This window comes from Carettochelys insculpta, chromosome 6 (assembly GCF_033958435.1).
Source record: "Carettochelys insculpta isolate YL-2023 chromosome 6, ASM3395843v1, whole genome shotgun sequence".
Lineage (NCBI taxonomy): Eukaryota > Metazoa > Chordata > Testudines > Carettochelyidae > Carettochelys > Carettochelys insculpta.
Genome location: NC_134142.1, coordinates 45,614,173 through 45,633,670, shown reverse-complemented (window position 1 = coordinate 45,633,670; position 19,498 = coordinate 45,614,173). Strand labels below are relative to the sequence as shown.

Below are 19,498 nucleotides of genomic sequence, written 5' to 3'. Positions count from 1 at the left end.
CCTATGGCTATTAGATCAAGAAACTATCACTTTGGTCAGTCTATGTTGAAAACCGCAGGCTGAGATAAAATGAGGCTTTAATTTTGAAAGCTGGAGATGTTGATCCTGTAGCAATAGTCTGTATTAAATGCTTGAGCCAGCTGTTACAATTTTCCTAAGCAGATGTTGTAATTACTTCCATTATCTGCTTGCAGTGAATTTTCCAAATCTGTCTCCATCTTGTTATTATTTTCCTTGGGTTAAATCTTGAAGACTTCTGGTTTGCAGATACATAAGTAACAATAGCAGTGAGAAGGATGCACTTTCAACTGAGTTGTGAAAGTCAAAAACTAGTGGAAACTCTTGGCCAAGGTACTTTGCAGTCTTATACATGCTGTTCCTGTGATGGCCCCAGTGGGAATGAGGGGGGAGAAAAGCAGGCATATCTAGATCTGTGCATGTATCCCAAACAAACCCAACTCTCCCATCTACATCACACAATAGAAGTAGATTCCTTCCTTCAGCTTCCTTTTGTTTCATTGCATGTTTATTCAAGTAAACCCTTTTATATGAGCTTTGCCCTCCTTTTCAGGATATAGGACCTCTAGTCAGAAAGCAGGTGAGTGGGTTAGCAATTTGGTTCTCTTGCAGTTTCTGTTTGTTAGAAGTTTGAGGTAATATTGTGTATGTTGTCCTAGGCAAATTATAGTAATGATCTCTTTCTGAACCTTTAGTTACCCAGCCACATCACTGATTTTTTCACATCAGTTAAAATGGGCTAGTAGCAAGGTTCAAGATGAAGTGTTGTCTTTTCCATAAGACTTATGTCACATAATAGAACTGAAATAATATGCAGTCAAATTGTATTATGTGTTACGAACTTAAAGTAGCACTATTTTCAGATGAAATTGTTATCCATTGCTTGAAGATAGTCATAGCAATTGTCTTGCCAGAACAAAAATCGTGTTTCAACCCAAATGTACATCAGTTGTGGTATTTCTGAAGCAGGAATATCAGAATTGTTGCAAGTCATTGGCAATTTTTACAAATGCTCCTTCCCCCACCCCATGACAATAAAACTTAGTTTGGACTTCTTTGGTGAATCGGTAATGAAAGAACAAGATCAATCACTGCCACAAAAATGAGAAGGAAGGATTTAGTGGGAAGGTTTTAGGTGATGGTTTACTGCAGCCAGAAGGTGGGGGGGAACACCAGTCCTTCAGAATTAGTCCCTGGTGGGCCTATACCTCTCTATTACCTGCATCTTGTTAAGTATCAGAAAATCACAGCTCTCATTGGCCATGGTCAATAGGAGCATCTGAAAGCAGCGCAACACTTCCCACCACACCTGTTGGCTGGAAGCAGCAGTCCACAGACAATGAGAGTGTGATTGCCCAGTACCTGAGGAGGTACAGATAAATGGGGATAGGTTGGGGACCACCAGGGACTAAACCTGTGGTATAGGATCTGACCTGCAGGCCAGTATTTGCCCACCTCTGAGTTACTGCCTGAAATTAATACATTAACACTGGTCTTTGGTTCGACATTCCTGCATCAGTTCTTTGGTTAAATCTCTTCTCCTTTCATCAACAGGATGACAGAACAATATACTTAAAATGGCTGTTTTTCCTCCTTCTGTTACAAAAAAAAAAAAAAAGTGTGGGTGGATTTTAAAAATTTACAAATGTATTTTAAACCTATGCTTTCCTTCAGTTTAAAAGGGAGTTGTGTTAATTTTTATTTTCCAATAGAAATCCCTAATCTGGAACAGCAAAGAGAAGATTTTCTACTGAATTCTCAGCTTTATTCAGATTCTTCAGGATCACAACATGAATTGGTCATTCAGGGCAATGTTGAAGCAAAAATGATGCTGTCAGATTTGCCAACAACTACGTCACTTCACATTCAGGGTATTAGCACCCAAAATGTGTGGTTAGATCATGTTACCGCCCCTTGTACGGCTGAAGAATCAAGGTAAATACAAGCTTCGTTTTTTATATGTACCTATATGTATTTTCCTGGTTTGAGACTATTTCACTGTTACAGGTAAATTTTTTCAAATGAATTGAAGGGAGTTAGCTGCCCAGCTTGCACTAAAATTCACTCGTATTTGGAATGAATGTAAGGCTGCTTGTAGATTCATAAAAATGGTCATCGTGCTCCCTCACCGCTTGGCCATATCTCCTTCAGCAATCCAGTGTGTCTCCTGTGCCTTTCAACTGTTTCTCCTCCAGCATTAATCCAAGCTGTTGTGATGTTGATACATATTTACATGGGGCTATAATAAAACATACACATAATACTACGGAAAGGTAAATAGGTCCCAAAGAAGCTAAAATCTGTATGAGACAGACACACACAAACACTAGAAAGAGAGAAGCAGCAAAATGATGGACAGGGATTAAAATAAAGTCACTGTGTCACAAATATCTAAGAGGTAACTGAGTTAGTCTGTACCTTCAAAACCAACAAGAAGTCCCGTGGCGCCTTATAGTCTAACAGATATTTTGGAGCATAAGCTTTCGTGGGCAAAAAGCTTTTGCCCACGAAAGCTTATGCTCCAAAATATCTGTTAGACTATAAGGTGCCACGGGACTTCTTGTTGTTTATGTCACAAATGAAGTTCTTACATTAGTTACAACTTGGCATAGGACTGAGCAACAAGAGAGAGAGAGCACAGCAGTGAAGGCAACTTGTGAAAAACCGAGGCAAAGGGAATGGGTTTTGAGAAGAGGGCATGAAGGAGGAGAGTGACTGACTGCACTGGAAAAGAGGCCTTCATTCACTCATGAGCTGAGCTGAGAATCAAGACAAGTGTAGGAAGATTTAAAAGACAGGGAGCAGTCCAGCCGTTGTGAGTTGGGGGAGCAGGAGGAAGATGGAAGCTAAGATGTAGGCAAAGTGAGGATGTAAGGGTTCAAAGAAAACACCCACAAAAGGAATTCCAGGGGCTATGAGAGAGGGAGAAATGCTTCATGGAACAAGAGATTATACTGTAGCTACAGAATTGTCGACAGACTGAAGAGGGGAGGACCAGGGAGGCTGGGACAAGGCAGTTATATTATAGTTCAGGTCATAGAGAAACACAGAATGTGAGCCAGGGTGTTAGCAGTGGGGACTGAAAAGAGAGGATGTTTTTGGAAGTACAGATTGAACCTCTCTACTCCAGCACACTCTGCTCTGGGAACATCCTTAATCTGGCATGGTTTTAGTTAACTAGACAACCATTTGGTGTGGCCAAGTTTCTCATGGTCCCATAATGATTGTTTACAGCCACCAGTCCTGGCTCTTAGTGTTCTGTGAAGTTATTTAGCTGTAATTTACCCCGAAATGTCTTCCAAGAGCCCAGTAAGCAGTGTTAGAGTTTGTAATGCTGCTAGACAATCCTGACTTCTCATGGTCTGGCAAGTCCCAAGGATGCCAGACTACAGAGGTTCAACCTGCAGTAAATGCTGGGAGGTGATGGATGGACAGAGAAATGAGAAGCTCAGATGCAAGTCTGAGATGTGAGATTGGCAATAGACTTAATTGTCAGTAGCGAGGGGGCAAGTTGATAAAAATACCTGTATGTTCCTTAACAACTTCTGACATTTATGAATCCAGGTGACCTGATATCTGTTTCTGCCACTGGCGCAGTTTGTCTTTTGCTTCAGTGCTAGTTACCACTGTTTGATGTAACTGCTAATGTGCTATTTAATATGGAGGTTTCAGATAGCAAGTGGTGAACAGGCCTAACAATAAACTGTGATAGCCCTAGAATTCCAAGCATGCTCCTCTCAATACATTCCTGGGAGAAGCTGATTTCTCTATGGATACACAGCTTTTTTCTTTGTGGGCTGGAAGGGAATCTGTAGCTTCACCCTTGGTCTATTATGTGCAATAAAAACTGCTGTGGTCTATATATGTTATAACTGGTTATCTGTCATCTTAATGCAGATTCTCGAAAGACCTGTAGAAGGCTTGTCTATATTATTTTTCCTTTTTTCTGTTGGCTTCTTTTGAGGCCTGTGGTAATCTGTGTTGCATTTTCATTATGGTTAGAATGCAAAATACTCCTTCATATACTCCTGTGTTTGTGCCCTTCGAGTTTGTTTCATTTACTTGAGTTTAAATTTTCAAATGCATCCTCATGACTTTGGAGCCTGAATCCCATTTTTGTTAGTGACTGAGGCAATCAGGAACCATTGACGTAGGAAGTCTCACTGAGAATTAGTTGCGCTATAGTGCCAAAGTCAAGCAGCAGTATGATTCCTCCACCATTTTCCTTACTTTATCACTCCAGATTGATCTCAACTTGTTGATATTTACTTCCTTTAAGCATTTCCAATGTATAGCCTTTATAACTTATGTAGCTTAGTTAATTTATTTATTAAGATTTTAATAAATTTGTTATTTTAAATATCACTGCTCTTATAGGCTCAAAAGACTAGAAATAGGCATTGTCTAGCTCTCTGGCTGTTGTATAAATCCTCAGTCTATCAGATTTAACTGTCAGATTTTTGTAAACTTCAGAAGTAGGTAGTGAAATCAACAAGGAGTTCTGTGGCAACTCAAGCAATTACATATGTGTTTGGGCATAAGCTTTCGTGGGCTAGAACAGACTTTGTTATCTTGCATGAAATGGAAACTTCAGTTTGGCAGGGATAAATACACATGTAAACATGGGAGTATTATGCAGAGAACTGGTGTTATTGAGGCCAATTCTCACACTGGTTAATGAAAGAGAGAGAATACCTAAAGGTGTTAAATTTGAGGGGCAGTGCTGGCACATGGTGGGATAGATCACATTATAGGCAGGTGAATGAGTGGAATGTGGAGTGTGTTGACAATAAGCTTTGTTGAAGGGATACATTTGTGGGTTAGTGTTTCTGTTGTGTAGTGTAGTGTGAAGTTGATTATGAGTATTTGCTTCAGGTGGGAGGGCTATCTGTAAGGGAGATCTGGCCTACCTCCCAAGGTCTCTGAGCGTGAGAGATCATTGTCTAAAATAAGTTGTAGATCCTTGATGATATGCTGGAGGTAATGGCTAGTGGTGTTCTGTTGCTTGCTTTTTTGGGTCTTGGGACTTCTTGGTACCCACCTGACTCTCTCACATCTGTTTCTTCACTGCCCCATGTAGATATTGTAGTTTTAAAAAAGCTTGATAGAGATCCTGTAGGTATTTGTCTCTGTCTGAAATATTGGGCAAATGTGGTTGTGTCTTAGGGCATGGCTGTAGACAATGATTAGTGTGATGCGTTCTGGATGAATGCTGAAGACGTGTAGGCAAGTGTAGCAGAGAGTAGGTTTCTGGTAGAGGGTGTTGTTTACATGACCATCACTACAGTGTCTAGGCAGTGGATCTCTTCATTAGACTGGTCCAGGCTAATGTTGTTCATGGGGTGGAAATTGCTGAAATCTAAGTGAAATTCTTCAAAGGTTTCCTTCCTACGGGTCCAGATGATGAAGGTGCCGTCAGTGCAGTGCAAGTAGAGGAGGGACACTTGAGGAAGTGCTGCTCTAGGTCAGGCATGAAAATGTTAGCATATCGTGGGTCTGTGCAGGTATCCATAGCCGTGTCACTGACTTGAAGATATAAATCGTCCCCAAATTTGAAAAGCCTCTGAGTGAGGGCAAAGTTGTAATGCTCAGCCACCAGCTGTGGCATGATGTCATCGGAGATAACAGACCAGGAAGTTACCATACTTGAGCAAAGAACTTCAAAAACAGACTGTAACATGAAAACATAGAGCTGGAATTCATATGCAAACTTAACACTATAAGACTGTATCTGAATAGAGGCTTACTACAAAAAGTAATTTTCCTCCTTTTGCTATTCTCTTCGCATCAGTTGTTGCAAGTGGGCCATGTCCAGCCTGAATTAATTGGCTTTATTGGTACTGGTCCTCCACATAACAGTCCCATCTTTGCATGTGTATATATCCCTTCCAAACAAAAGTTTGCACTTCGAGCATCTGATAAAGTGGGCTTCAGCCCATGGACAGCAGGACTGATGGCCACCATGGGCCCCAGGGCAAGGTGGGGCCCAGGAATGAAGGGGCAGGGCCTAAAGCAGTTATCTCTCAGCACCACTGGGACCATGACACTTCAAAGGGGTCTGGAGCACTAGCTACCACTGCTGCCAAAGTGGCGGTGGCCAGAGCTCCGGGCCCCTTTTTAGATGTCAGGCCCCATGGCAACTGCACCCTTTGCCCTCTCCTGTTGATGGGCCCAGCCATGAGAGCTTATGCCCAGATAAATTTGTTAGTCCTTCACATGCCACAGGACTCCTTGCTGTTTTTGGTGAAACAGACTAACATGGCTACCTCTCGGAAAGTTGCAGGTAGTAGATGTCTTGCTGAAGCACAGAACTTCTGCTCTATTGATTATTTTTTCTCTCTTTAAAAAAAAATCACAGTACTGCAGATGAACAAGGTAGAATGCTCTCTGATCTTACAACTTCTTGGAAGGACACGACAGACCTAAATAAAGAGATGAATGTTGCATTCCTTTTAAAAGAACTGGACACTGTAAGGGCAAAGAATAAAAAGGTACAATAGAGGTATTCATATTGCTGTACTTGGTGTTTCATTGTTGCGCATTAAACCTTCATTTCAACCTTTACTAATATAGTTTTACTAATTATTTTATTTCAATTAATTATCAATAGGTCTTGTCACTTTTACTCTTAGTATTTACTTAATAAGTGTTTTTCAGGAAGTAAATAATCTTTTATTCTTTGACCTTTTTAATCCATTTCAGTCAGACTTGTGGAGACTGTGGAGTTTAGAAAACAGAAGGGCTAACTTGAAACCTATTGAAAGTAAGAGGAAGACTCTAGTTGTTCTCTATGAGCTTTGTGTGCTGTTAGGGCTCCCAGTGAGTTAGTTTCCTGTCAGTCATTCATGCTAATGACTGGGAAACCAAATACAAATGACAGACTATTGCCAATGAGTAATTAAATAAGCACAGTACAAAAGTGAGAAAAATGTATCACAAAATATGGTTTGTCCGTTTATTTTTACAATAACCATTTAGCTTTAATAATTTGATATGTTGTCACAAACTCTTACTAACCGGGCATCTCACAATAGTGCACTTCTGTTAAATCTTGGCTGAGAAGAGGGGAGGGATCAGTGCTTTAAAAGTAGACTGCAAATAATTAGAAACAGTAAATGGTGTCAGGCCCCAGTCCTGTAAGCACATCTATGCTTAACATTCCTCATTTTGGTTGTCCCTTTAAACATTTCTGTATCTGTACTTGTTTTCAAAGAATTAATGGCTTAGTAAGATCCGCTGTGTTTATTTTCCTTTTATATTAGCATTTCCCTATGGTAGTTTGTTTAATTTCTGCATTGCCGCTGATTGACTGAACTTGATTTATTTAACAGCAATGCCTCGTCATTGCTGCTACCATATCTGGCCCCTAACAGCACCTTTGTTCATTTAATGCTGCCCACATTTTTCCATCCCAAGCTTTAATTATCTCTCTCTCACATTCCCTCTCCTGTTTGCTTATTTCCACCTTTAATTATACTAATACCAAAATAACAATTGTAATCTCTACATACATTTTTCCAAATTTCTCTCATTTTAGATAGAAAACATTTAAGATCTTCATCCACCCCCTCATGTGCTAAATGTTGAGGTGTAAATAGACATTGTAGAAATTCTTAACCATAGATCATATTAATATAACTTCTGCATCTCTGTAGTTGTATACTATAATTTCTGTTGGCGTTTCCTCTCTGGAATTTGAAGGAGTTTGAGACTCAGAGTTCTTGATGCCAAAGTTATTCTACCAGTTGAACCCCAGACCATGTTTTCTTGGTGTTCCTTTAATTCCCTTCAGCCTCCATTACCACATTGTCTCTGGGGCTGGTTTGTTTTTCTTTCATTTGCTATAGGCTAGACTTGAGCTTTCTAATATAATGTCACTGGTGAAGAGTTTGAATCATGGTGCTTCCATGTGTTATGAAGTTTGAAATCTTTCTTCCAGAATGGCTTTCATTTAATGTGTTCTGTTAAGCAACTTATCCGGTGACTTTTCCCCCATTCTCAGACAGCTCAAGCCTTTCATGACACTGTTATCAGCTTTTTAGCATAAAGGGTGGCTAAAAACTCATAAATCAGAGCAATAAAAAAGCTGGAGCTCTTGCTGTATGTGTGTAGTCCATCTGTTAGGTAGGTTTTAATGTCACTTGGTGCTTTTAATGTAAGATTTGGAGTAATTTCTGTCTTTGGCACACACTGCAGACACTTCCATTGTCATTGGGAGTCAACATGTGCTGAGTCTGATGATTCTATGGCAGTTATTTTACAGTTAAATGACAATCAGGTTTAATTATTTCCCAACTACAGATTCATTTAATTTCCTAATACTTGAAGGCCCCGGCATGGGGAGAAAGAGTCAAAATTTTGATTTGCAAAGCATACAGAAAGGAATTGGCTTTACCTACAAAATTAGCCCAAACCTTTCAGTTTCAAATGAAAGAAACACCATTGCTATGAAAGGACTGTGAGCTGAAAGAATATAACAGGAAATAAGATGCATTTTAAACTCCATGTTGCTTCTGAATTTCTTTCCGCAGTGCTGTTACAACTAGTAATGTCTGAGATGAAGTATCCCAAATAAAAGCAGTGACATACTGCTGTCTGTCATAGAGCAGATGAAGACTAGGGGGTTGTGAAAACAGTTTTGGGGTTTGTTTGCTTTGCTTTGCTTTGCTTTAGTGCTTTACATAAATACAAGTACATTTCTAAGTATTTGTTTTCTTTGGGAGGAATCAGTTTATACAAGGGAAATTTATATTTTGCTGAAGGTTAATGGAGCCTGTAGGGTATATTTGTCTGACAAAAATCTTATTGTCCGTTTGTTCAATGCAGCTTCAGGATGAGCTGTCCATAAAAGACAAGGAACTGAAGACAATAAAGCTGGACTTAGAATTGCAAGCGAGAGCTACACATGCTAAGATTGCGGAAAAGACGGCAGGTATAGTAGACAAGCATATAACAGATGGCCCTACAGATCATACAGTGCCAACGGTTGCTATATGACGTGATCTAGCGACTGTTAGCTGTATTTGCTAAAGGAGGGAAGGTCTGTTTTGTTTTGTTTTTTTTTAAATGTGTGGCTGTTTAGAGTTGCTTAGAAAATAGGTGGCTTTAACATCCTGGTACTGGTATTAGTGAGAGCTTTACCTGTATTCATACTGATTTGGGCATTAAATGCATTGTTAACACCATGTCAATCCAATCACAAAAAGGTTGTTTGTTTTGTTGGAAGGTCCTGAACAAACAAGAGGAAATAATGATTACCAGTGCCTCTACCTTTCAACTAGCAGTTCAAACACTACTTATTGTTTTATCTTGTTCAGAGCAATACCAGCCCGCCCGCCCCTCTTTGTATGGAGATACTCACACATTCACCTTAACTGAAGACCTGAACTTTACTTGAAAAATCTGTTCTTCTGGTAGTTAATGAATTTTCATTGCTTGATGTTGGTGATGATATGTTCCTGGAGGATGAGGTTTACAAAAGATATCCAAAATGAAAGGATTTTTAAGTTTTCAGTTGAAAGTGACAACTTTAAAAGACGTTTTTAAGAACATTACAGATGTACATATATTCAGCCATTGTTCTCTGAGTAGGCAGGTAAAAAAAAAGAAACAGTTACCTCGTCAAGTTGCAAAAAGTTATATTTTAAGTAGAATATTTATTTGAAAAGCAATTTTTTATTGTATTGGCTCTGTGTAGCACATAGCTGCCAATATACCTTAATAATATTATAATACATAATATTAAAGAGAGATGACATTTACGTTAAAGATGACTATTCTTTTGAGATCTCTCTCCATGTCATTTAAACAGTTTATTGTACCAGAATTTTATAAGATTCTTCACACAGTTTATTCTTAGCCACATTTTATTAGGTTTAAGTTAGATGCCAGGTGTAAAATTGCGTGTCTGATGATGTGTCCCCAAGATATTGTACTCAAAGGAAAATTAATCATAAAAAAACATGTGAAGAATATAAGCAAACTCTCTAGCTGAAAATTAGCTATATGCTTAATAACATCAAACACCTAAGAATATTCACCAAAAATATTATATTCTTTATGTGTGGATCACAGATGGAAAAGGTTGCTTGTGAGGGTGAAATATTGTGAAACAAAATAGGAGAAATTGTGAATATTATTAAAGTCTGCTACTATTTTATTTTGTTTCGAATGAACGCTGTTGTGTATCAAATCTTCAGTATGTATCATGATAACATCTTGGTGAGCTAGTGCATGATTGTTTGCATTAAATTCTAAATGATCTGTTTGTTTCTGGGTGCTTGCATAATGTCTTACCGAGATATATATACAGTGCTTTTTTGTACAAAATGAGGCACTAGTACTCAGGCAGCTCCCCACCCACTTCCTCAGCCAATCCTGTGGCTGGGACTGCCACGTTGCCAGTACCAGCACAAAAAAAGCACTGTGTATATAATACAAAAACATTTTATTTCGAGTAAACTTTCATTGCACATTAAAGACTGTAGGAGGAAAAAACCCCATAAATGTCAAATACATGGTCAAAATCCTAATCATCTTACTGGAAAGAAAGGAAGAAACAACTGTTGGCAGTCAGTTCTATCTTAAGTTTTAATTTTCTGGTTACTTTTGTAAATATATTAATTCTCTCTGGACGGGTATGACATGATAACTAGGTATGGACATAACAATAAAACATACAAATCTTTTATTTTTGTTTCTGTATCTTCTGATTCTGGAGGAGCAGAAGTATCTGATTACTGGCAGACTGGGTGTCCTTTTCTTTCTAGACTCACTGCAGGGAGAGAGCCTCTAATATCTCTTAAGTGTTTGTGCATACTTCTTTGTTTTGCCAGTCTAAAAGTTTGAGTTAGCTTGGATAAAAACTCCAAATTTTGTAGTTATCTGAGCCAAATTGAATTTGTGGAGGTTTACCGATCTCATAAACGCTTAGGGGGCAGACCTACTTTGTTATTAAAAAGCATAGTAATGAAGGTTCAGTGTATTTATACAAATTATTTTTTTCATTTTGCTAAGTTTATTGGGAAAAGGGGAACATATGGTGCTGTGATATCACACGACTAGTTAATGTTTAATTACTAATGTACATAGCACACGGAAGAGTGAAGATTATAAAAACGGGCATTTGCATTCTTTCTATTGCTTTGTGATTGCTTTGCGTCTTACTTTGTGATAAGAAGATAACTCCAGAAAAGTACATTGTAAAAAGCATCACACAAGAACACAATGAAAACACTTATTATCCTCTTTGGAAGATTCACCAAGATTTACATTTCACCTTTTAACAAAAGGAACCTTCAGTTTATATAAGGACTTGTTGATCTAATATCTGTGTCAGAAAGGCAGAAAAAGATTCCTTCAACCTTAGTTCCTCTTGTGCTGCTGACCTAATGGCCGATCCATTTTCTACATTGATTAGAGTTACTTGCTAGTTGTGTATTTCTTCCTGGGTGATGGCAATGCATTCGGTATTCTCTGTCACTTCTGCCAGTTCTTCCTTTGCCTTCCTAGCTTTCTCTTTTGGGTATGCCGTTCTGTGTTTGCTTAGCACATTTCCTATCGTCCATGTGGTATTCACATCCCAGCCACCTGAGCCTTCTTTCTTTTCTAACATGTCAGATCTGCTCTGTCAGATTCCTTACTGTCACATTTTTTTGTGTTTCTCTATGAAATGTGTAACATCTTTCTCAACCACGTGTTATAGCCAACTTCCTTTTTTTTCCCTGGCCCCGGTCCTTGGTCAAGTCTCTGCTCCATACAGTAGCATAATCAAGTAAGTTTTATGATGTAATCTGACCCTTATTTTTTGGTGTGAAGACCTCTGTATGGTCAGGTATTGCTGTTTGCATTTCCTATGACTATCTTGACTGTAGCCACCTTCAAATAGCATCATGCTTCCCTGTTAGCAGTACTCTTCAATTTTTTTACTTCTGGATGAAAATGTGTACGGATCTGTTATCCAGTTTTCTACCTGTCATAATCTTGGCTTTCTCTGAATTTACTCTCAATACAGGTTTTGCTGCTTCCTGGTTTACCTCTGATGTAAGCTCAGTCATTCCAATTCTATGTCCTATTTAGTAAGTCAGTGTCATCTGCAGAGTCAATGTATGATGTATCTTGGCCAACCTTTTTTAAACCATCCAGAATGCCTTTTGCTGCCTTTTTCGTCACCCAATTTGTTGCTAATACACAGAGGTTTGATAAAACACACATCCTTGTCTAACTCCAGTCATAAAATCATGCCCCTCGCCTAGGCCTGCCTCCAATCTTGGGCTGCAGCTAAACTGCAGAGGTATGTCAAAATAAGATATTTCAAAACATCTATTTCAAAATGTCCTATTTTGAGATAACACAGCTAAACACAAAATGCATTTCAAAATACTACTCAGCTATTTCAAAATAGCATTTCTGGACACATAGCACCACTTCAAAATGGTGCCATTGGGTGCTATTATGACTTATTTTGAAATAGCTCTATTCCATGTCTTAAGAGCGCCTATTTTGAAATAGGTGTTATCCTCCTGTAAGGAGGTTACTGATTTTAAAATAATGCCCCCACTATTTTGAATTTACTTCAAAGTAGTGCATGCATAGTATAGACACTAGCAAAATTATTTTGAAATAAAAGCTATTATCTCAAAATAGTTCTCTAGTGTAGACATAGCCTTACTTCTCATCTGCTTCCATCGTATTAACTGCTTATTATGATGATCAGTTTAGCTGGTGTCCATTGCTTTTAGCAATATTCCGCAGGATCTTTCTGTAAACAGTTTAATGCTTTCCTAAGTCTATTAAGGTCAGTTTTTCTTCTCTCTTCTGTCAGAGTGTGTCTGTTCACAGCATGATTTACCTGAATGAGACCTGGCCATTTTCATAATATTCCATCCACTGCCATTTTCCTTCTATTCATTACAGCAGCCAATCCATTGCCTGGGCTGCAGTACTTCTCCAGTTCATGCATCAAGTCAGACCACTCTTGATAATGCAGAATTATTTTTTCCCATCTTTCCAGTTGCACATGTTCTTTCACCCATATTTTGTTAGAATTTTGTTAGCTGCTCAGTTAGATTTTTGCCTCCCACCTTTAGGAACCTGAATCAATTCTGTCAACCTTAGGAATGTCTCTAAGGACTCTCCACACAAGCACTATGTTGGCAGAAAATGCTTTCACACCAACATAGCTTCTGCCTTTTGTGGAGGTGGAGTAGCTACGCCAATAGTGTGCTGTCGTGTCAGCACAGAGCATCTTCACCAGATATACCACAAGCCTTCGATTATCGTCCTGAATTTCAGTATGGTGAAACAAGAGCAGAAAATGCTCCTCAAAAATCTTGAGGGAGGGAAAATTGATGGTGAGAGGAGAGGAAGAGTTGTAAAGAGATTTATATCCATTGTATTGGCTAAGACAGATACACTCATTAGGCTGGTATTTTTCAGTGCTTGAAAAAGGCTCAGCCGTGGTCATTATTTGGTCACAATTGCTGTTCTTAGAGTTGAAAAATGTGTTCAAACTCTGACACGCAAATAAAATAGCTTGGCAAGTGCTCCAGGCTTACATTGTTTTTGACTCTTAACAGTTCTCTGAAAACAGGAGGGTCATAATATGAAGATAAAGTTTTTCATAGCTCTATAGCACTTCTAAGACAAGAAGCCTCCTTTAAACTTGAATTTGAAGAAGCCATAATATTTTGTTGTTAAAATTGAATAGATAATTGAGGAACATTTGTTTTTGTGTTTGTCAGTGAAAGTATTGGAAAAAGATTGCTCAGTAAGTATTACTATATGATTGTTTAAAATATAGAAAAGTCAGCTAAATTGCTGTGTTTTATGTAAATTATGAACTCTTTTGGAGGTTTTCCTTATCCTTTTCTGCTTTTAAAAATAGAAAAGGAAAAGTCCACCTTTTTCTCAGTCTGTTATCTGCTGTTTGTGTTCCTATCACTGTTATGACTGTTTTGCAGCTTATATGTTTGTCTCCTGTCTGTCAAAAAGAAGTAGAGATAGAAGTACAGTAAAATAAAATTTCTTTTTCTTTTCAAGTAGTTAATATTGTGTATTATTATTTATGCAGTTCTTTGAAATACTCAGATGCAGTGTAGAGTGTGAACATAATGAAGCACAGAGCATTATTTAAACATCCTAAATTAACTTGAAAAAATAATTACTGAATAAATGTGCAACAGTTGCAACAGCAAAATTGGAGAAAATAAATCATCCAGTCAGGTGGTAGGCTGGAGTTAAAGTTTAATTTAACATTAGTTATTTCCTCATACTTAAGTGGTTGTTTTATAATTAAGTGCCAGGGAGGGTTACTTCTAGCACTGAGAAAAGTATTTTCCATTTCTTTAAAAGCTTGCTGTAGATTCTTCTTTTAAATGTTAGTTATTTTTCTTTCTTGCATGTCATCCATTAAAGATTAGCTGAGGAAGGATGGAGCATGGAGAGATTATGAATGACAGAACAACTCCTGTGGAATAATAATCAGTTTTTGGTATTTAATGCTGTTTGACTTTTGCAGACACATTTCTTATTAACCTTTGGTACAAAGAAAAATCCAGGTTCCTGATATATCATGGAGAAGATGAATTCAAGATCCTCTTCCAATTAAACTGAAATAAGGCCAATATTGGGCTTTAGCCAAAAGAACTTGCTACTTCCCAACCATTGTGTTTATAAACCTAAATACATATGACATTTTGCATTTTTAAAACGTATGTAATGCATATGCTTAATTATTCAGCTCTCTGTGTATTTACTGTGTATATACTATACGTACTTATTCCTTGGTTTTCTTGTCATTAATGTTGCATTATGCAAACCTACTTTCTAAATGTTTTATCAAGATGTGCCTTTATAAATGGTAAAGTCTTTTAAAAATAGACACTGAGCTGTCACAAGAACAGACAGCATTTTTTTTTTAACTCTAACGAGTAATTGTGGGCTGTAAAATTGTCAGTATAATTGTTTCACTGTAAATTTTACTTTTAAATGATCAGTAGCCTAAAAACAATATAAAGGTCGCAAATATTTAAACTATAAAATGTCATTGGATGGAACAACTTGTGCACTATTTCAGTTAAGTCATACATAGTATTGCTTTTGTAAATACAGCATGTATCTCAGATAAAACCCTGTTAGTGAATTTTTGTGCCATGATGCCAAATGAACCATAAATATAAAAAAATGTTTTTTTTCTTTGTACACAAAATAAAGGATTTCAGCTCATTTTTCTAAAGAATAGCAGGGGCTAAACCCACTATTGTTGTTAAAGTATAACACACAAACATGACCAATATGTGCTTAGATTTGTATATGTGCCCCTGTCACATACCAATCTTTTTTCCATTAAAATAATTAAATAAGACTAATCAGGAATCCACAGTTATTTGTAGAAAAAGGCTGAACAAGATTGCTGTTCAGTTTTTGAAAAGTTGGCTTTGTGGAATTCAGTATGTTGAAAGCAGAAGGCTTAAAGTTGTACAAGGATTAACTTTCACAAGGGCCAGGTTAGGCCAGTCCTGTGGAGAGTTGGTGTCTAAACTCACTTTTTTTTTTTTTTCAGTGAATGGGGATCTGAGTACACAGTGAAATCATGGTACAGAGCCACATTTGATAACTGCCAGCTAAACAGTTTTAGCCATTTAGTTAAATCAGTGCGTTTACAGCACTGGAAATTTAGGAGCAGATGAGTACAACAAGCTAAATACATATAGCAAACACAAAGCAATAAAAGTGTCAGTGCATTCTATCTGTGTTTGTACAGATTGCTTTATCTACAGAGTCACATTTATATGTAAATAGCTTGTAGTCAATAACTCCTAGTATAGACCAGTCAAAAATGCTTTGCAATTTTCATTCATCAGCAGTGTGCTTCTAATTTTTAGTTACTTGACAAATTTCAAAATAAATTAATAGTAGTTTTCAGCATTGCAAAGAGGAGCCTGGCCAAGTTGTTTGTCTGTTCCATAGCAAAACATTACAGATCACTTAAAAAAATAAGACACGGGAGTTTTACCATTGAGCTCAATGAGGGTGCATCTGCACTAGCAAGTTCTTTCTCAAAAAAAAAAAAATACAGGCAGAGCATCTACACACAAAATGAGCTCTTTGGATCTGAAATCAAAAGAATGCAGTACTTTTTCCAGTGGCCCTCTTCCTCTCCCAGACGAAGAAGAGTGCCTTTTTTCCGAAATGTGTGTGGACGCCCCGGAGGCCCTTTTTACGTAAGAAGCAGTCTTCATGGTGCCAGATTTTTTCAGTCATGGACTGTTCTTTCCAAAGGGCAGAGGCTGTGTGGCTGCTCCCTATTGAAAGAGCAGGTTGATTTTTATCTGCTTTTTTGTATGTGGATGCGCTCTTTTGAAAGATTGCTGTAGTATAGATGTAGCCTGAGAGTAGAACAAGGCCTTTAGGTTTAGAACATTTTCAGGGATTATCAGAATTTTGCAGGGCTTGTGTGGAGGCAGATTATGGGCACATTTTAATGACATTCACAGCAACATAATTAATCTGTATCAGTTTATTTGACTATTTCGAGTTCAGTTTCTAAAATAAGAGCTATAGGTCTAGTCATTAACACCAACATGAAAAAAAGTCTGCCAATTCATGTTGATTTCCAAAATAAGGACTAAAGAAAAGATCTTGTTTAAATGGAAATTGAGTCTTGGCAAGTGTTTTTAAACTAATGTTCATAGTAGGGGCCTGTCTAGAAATGGCCTAGACAAGCTCTAAAATCCTCTCTGCCAAGAAGGACAAGGCACCCAAATGGTGGGGGGAGGCTGCAAAGATGAAAAGGAAAGTGGTTCCTAGTGAACCTCTTCCCCATTTTTCTCCTTTCTTTTCCTGCCCTTTCCCCCTTCCAACAACGAGCAAATCTGTTCCCACCTTCATTTACAACCATTTCCAAGGATACATTTCAGCTGAAAGACCTGTCCTAGGAACAACTAAGCAGAATAAACAAGAGACCCCATTACTGGCATCTTAAATTTGAAGTATAATTTTTTTCCCAAGTGTGGTGTTTCTTGTATTTTACTTTCCTTTTAATGTATATGTTCAATGGCCAGGGGTTGGAGGGGGAAATAGGTAAGTCCCCTGTTTTCCTGCAAATTAAATCTTAACTCTCTGTATAGCTGTGTAAAACATTAGTCAAATCATATAGCAAAAAAGACTTGGAACCATTTTAAAATTCTGAAAAATTTTAACCAAGGGAAAACTCAAGCATTTCTTCATAAAAATGTATCCTGTTACCCCAAGTGTTGACAGTAACAGTGAAAATACATGTATTATGTATAACTGTTAAAAGTACTGTTATCATTACAGAACCAACTCTAAAAATAATCCCAGGTCATGCAGAATTCAACTGATCTTGAATACTAAAACCAAAACCAAAAGAATTCTCTTGTCGCTCACAAATATATTAACACCATTGTTCTTTTACCACTCTTACTCCATAAAAATGCCCAGTAAACAATCACAACTAGAAGTAATAACAAAATGCTAACAAATAAAACCTTGCGATAGTTCTTAGAGCTTTTGTTTTGAGCAGGAGACCCCCAATTATATGCTCAAGGCAGAATTTTATTACTTAGTTTATAAAACACCTTATAACATTCCAAAATATTGGTATATTTTGTAACACAATTATTCTGAAACTTATTATGGTGCTATAATATCTATTACATCTTCTGAGATAGTAATATGGATAATGATCTCATACTTTTGTTACAAGATCTTGCCTTTATTCTAGCTTTTTCCTTTGAGAGGGGGTATGAGTAATGTTAAGTGATTTCTGTTGAGGTAGATTTTTTTTAAATCCGAACAATTTCTTCTTTCTTGCCTTTCCTATTCAGCTTTTCTGTTTACACAGATGACCTCTAGGAAATCAGCAAACAGTCTTCTTTCCTGGGAAACCTACTCCCTCCCTTCCCCCAAAGTTCTGTTGTTTGGAGAATCATGAACTAATGTTTAAACTAGAATGATTTCCAACATACTCTCTTGCTACTACTGTATTTTAAAGGTGGTTTAAAAAGTGTGGAAGACAAGTTTGCCAACAGAATCAGGTTTAACTAAGAAAATATGTACACTGCTTTGACTCAGTAAACTCATACTTGGTATGGTTCATCTTCTTCATATTTACTTTTGCCCATATTAGAAAACAATTAGCTTACTAAACAAATTTGAGTATTTGGGGAAAAAATCTATTCTGAGTCTTTCTCATTTAACTAAGAATTACAGGATATTTGATAAGCTTGTTTAAAAATGGGCATATCCAAATATTATTGTAAACACCCAATGATTTGTTTTACCTGCAATATAAGTATTTTACTTAGTTGGCTTACATAGTAGCTAATAATATTTGTTAATGTAATTTAACTGCTGTGAACCTTTACTGAACAAATATTGAAATTTTATACAAGTCAAAGAAAGAGAATCTCTAATGACTTTTGTAAAAGCTTCCATTTAATAGTTAAGGAGAAAAGTTTATATGACATACCAGAAGCAATTAACAGCAGATTTTACATTTAATAAAAAGAAAGAAGCATATGTATTTGCTTTATTCATTCCATCATAATTTGCATTAGAGCTGTGGGTGTTTAATGAGCAAATTCCAACTAAAATGCTATATTGATTTTCTAAGTGAACTTTGTAATAGCAATCTACCTTACAAAAGCTCTCTGTTTACAGTTGTTTTCTTTACTAAAAACTAAAAATGGTTTAGAGTTGATGGGTTTAGCATAATGATCATTTTGAAATAAAGAGCTCCAGTATAATAGGGTTTTTATAGTTACAAAGACAAAGATGTTATTAAATTATTCCAGAGCAGACCAAATTTAGTTATTCAGTAATGTAATATATAAATATATTTCAAGCACACTTTTAGTAAGCATTGGAAAATAGACAAAATTAGGTGAAAATTATCTAATGTTGTATGAATAACCTCTTCTTATTAACTCTTGCATGTCATGAGGTATACACGCTATTGCTAAGAAAGCAAGCGTTCTTTTAAATTTAATGCCTGAATATACATATTCAATCCATGTTAGTAAACATTTTCAGGAGGTGAAAATTGTAAACAAAGTTTTATTCTTGTAAGGTCAGCTTTTGAGATAAACAGGGCAGGGTTGGTTGGTACTTTGATGACAGGCTTCCAAAGAAAAGCCAGGAAGGTGGCACTGGTGATTGACTAGTTGTCTCTCCAAGAAATGAGTCAGGCATTGAAATAGTGTGCTGACATGGAACTGTGAGCCATTTTGCTGCTGGCAGTGCCATCTTTTGTAGGAGACGTAAGATCATGATTTGCTTATGCTCATTCACAATCCCAACACCTTCCATAAGCATAAAACTCCCATGGAGTTTTATTTGGACTCTCATTCTTCATATTCTGTCTTAAATACAGTGTCAAAATGTTGTTTGGTGATACACATTCTGTGTCACTGCAGGGGTCAGTGGGCAGTGATTGCTTTATAAAGTTCGTAAAGTA

At 37.2% G+C, this 19,498-nt stretch overlaps 1 protein-coding gene across 3 annotated transcripts in view; it reads left to right on the top strand.

Annotated features, from left to right (window-relative positions):
• MIPOL1 (mirror-image polydactyly 1) overlaps window positions 1-19,498 on the top strand; it is a 300,707-nt gene that overhangs the window by 70,983 nt on the left and 210,226 nt on the right. For 2 of the 3 annotated variants that reach the window (XM_074998811.1, XM_074998813.1), the window contains 3 exons: window positions 1,731-1,953; window positions 6,377-6,509; window positions 8,845-8,950. In XM_074998811.1, the coding sequence (XP_074854912.1) occupies window positions 1,731-1,953; window positions 6,377-6,509; window positions 8,845-8,950 (462 nt within the window). The remainder of the gene's footprint in view (window positions 1-1,730; window positions 1,954-6,376; window positions 6,510-8,844; window positions 8,951-19,498) is intronic. The other variant, XM_074998812.1, reaches the window with a different exon arrangement.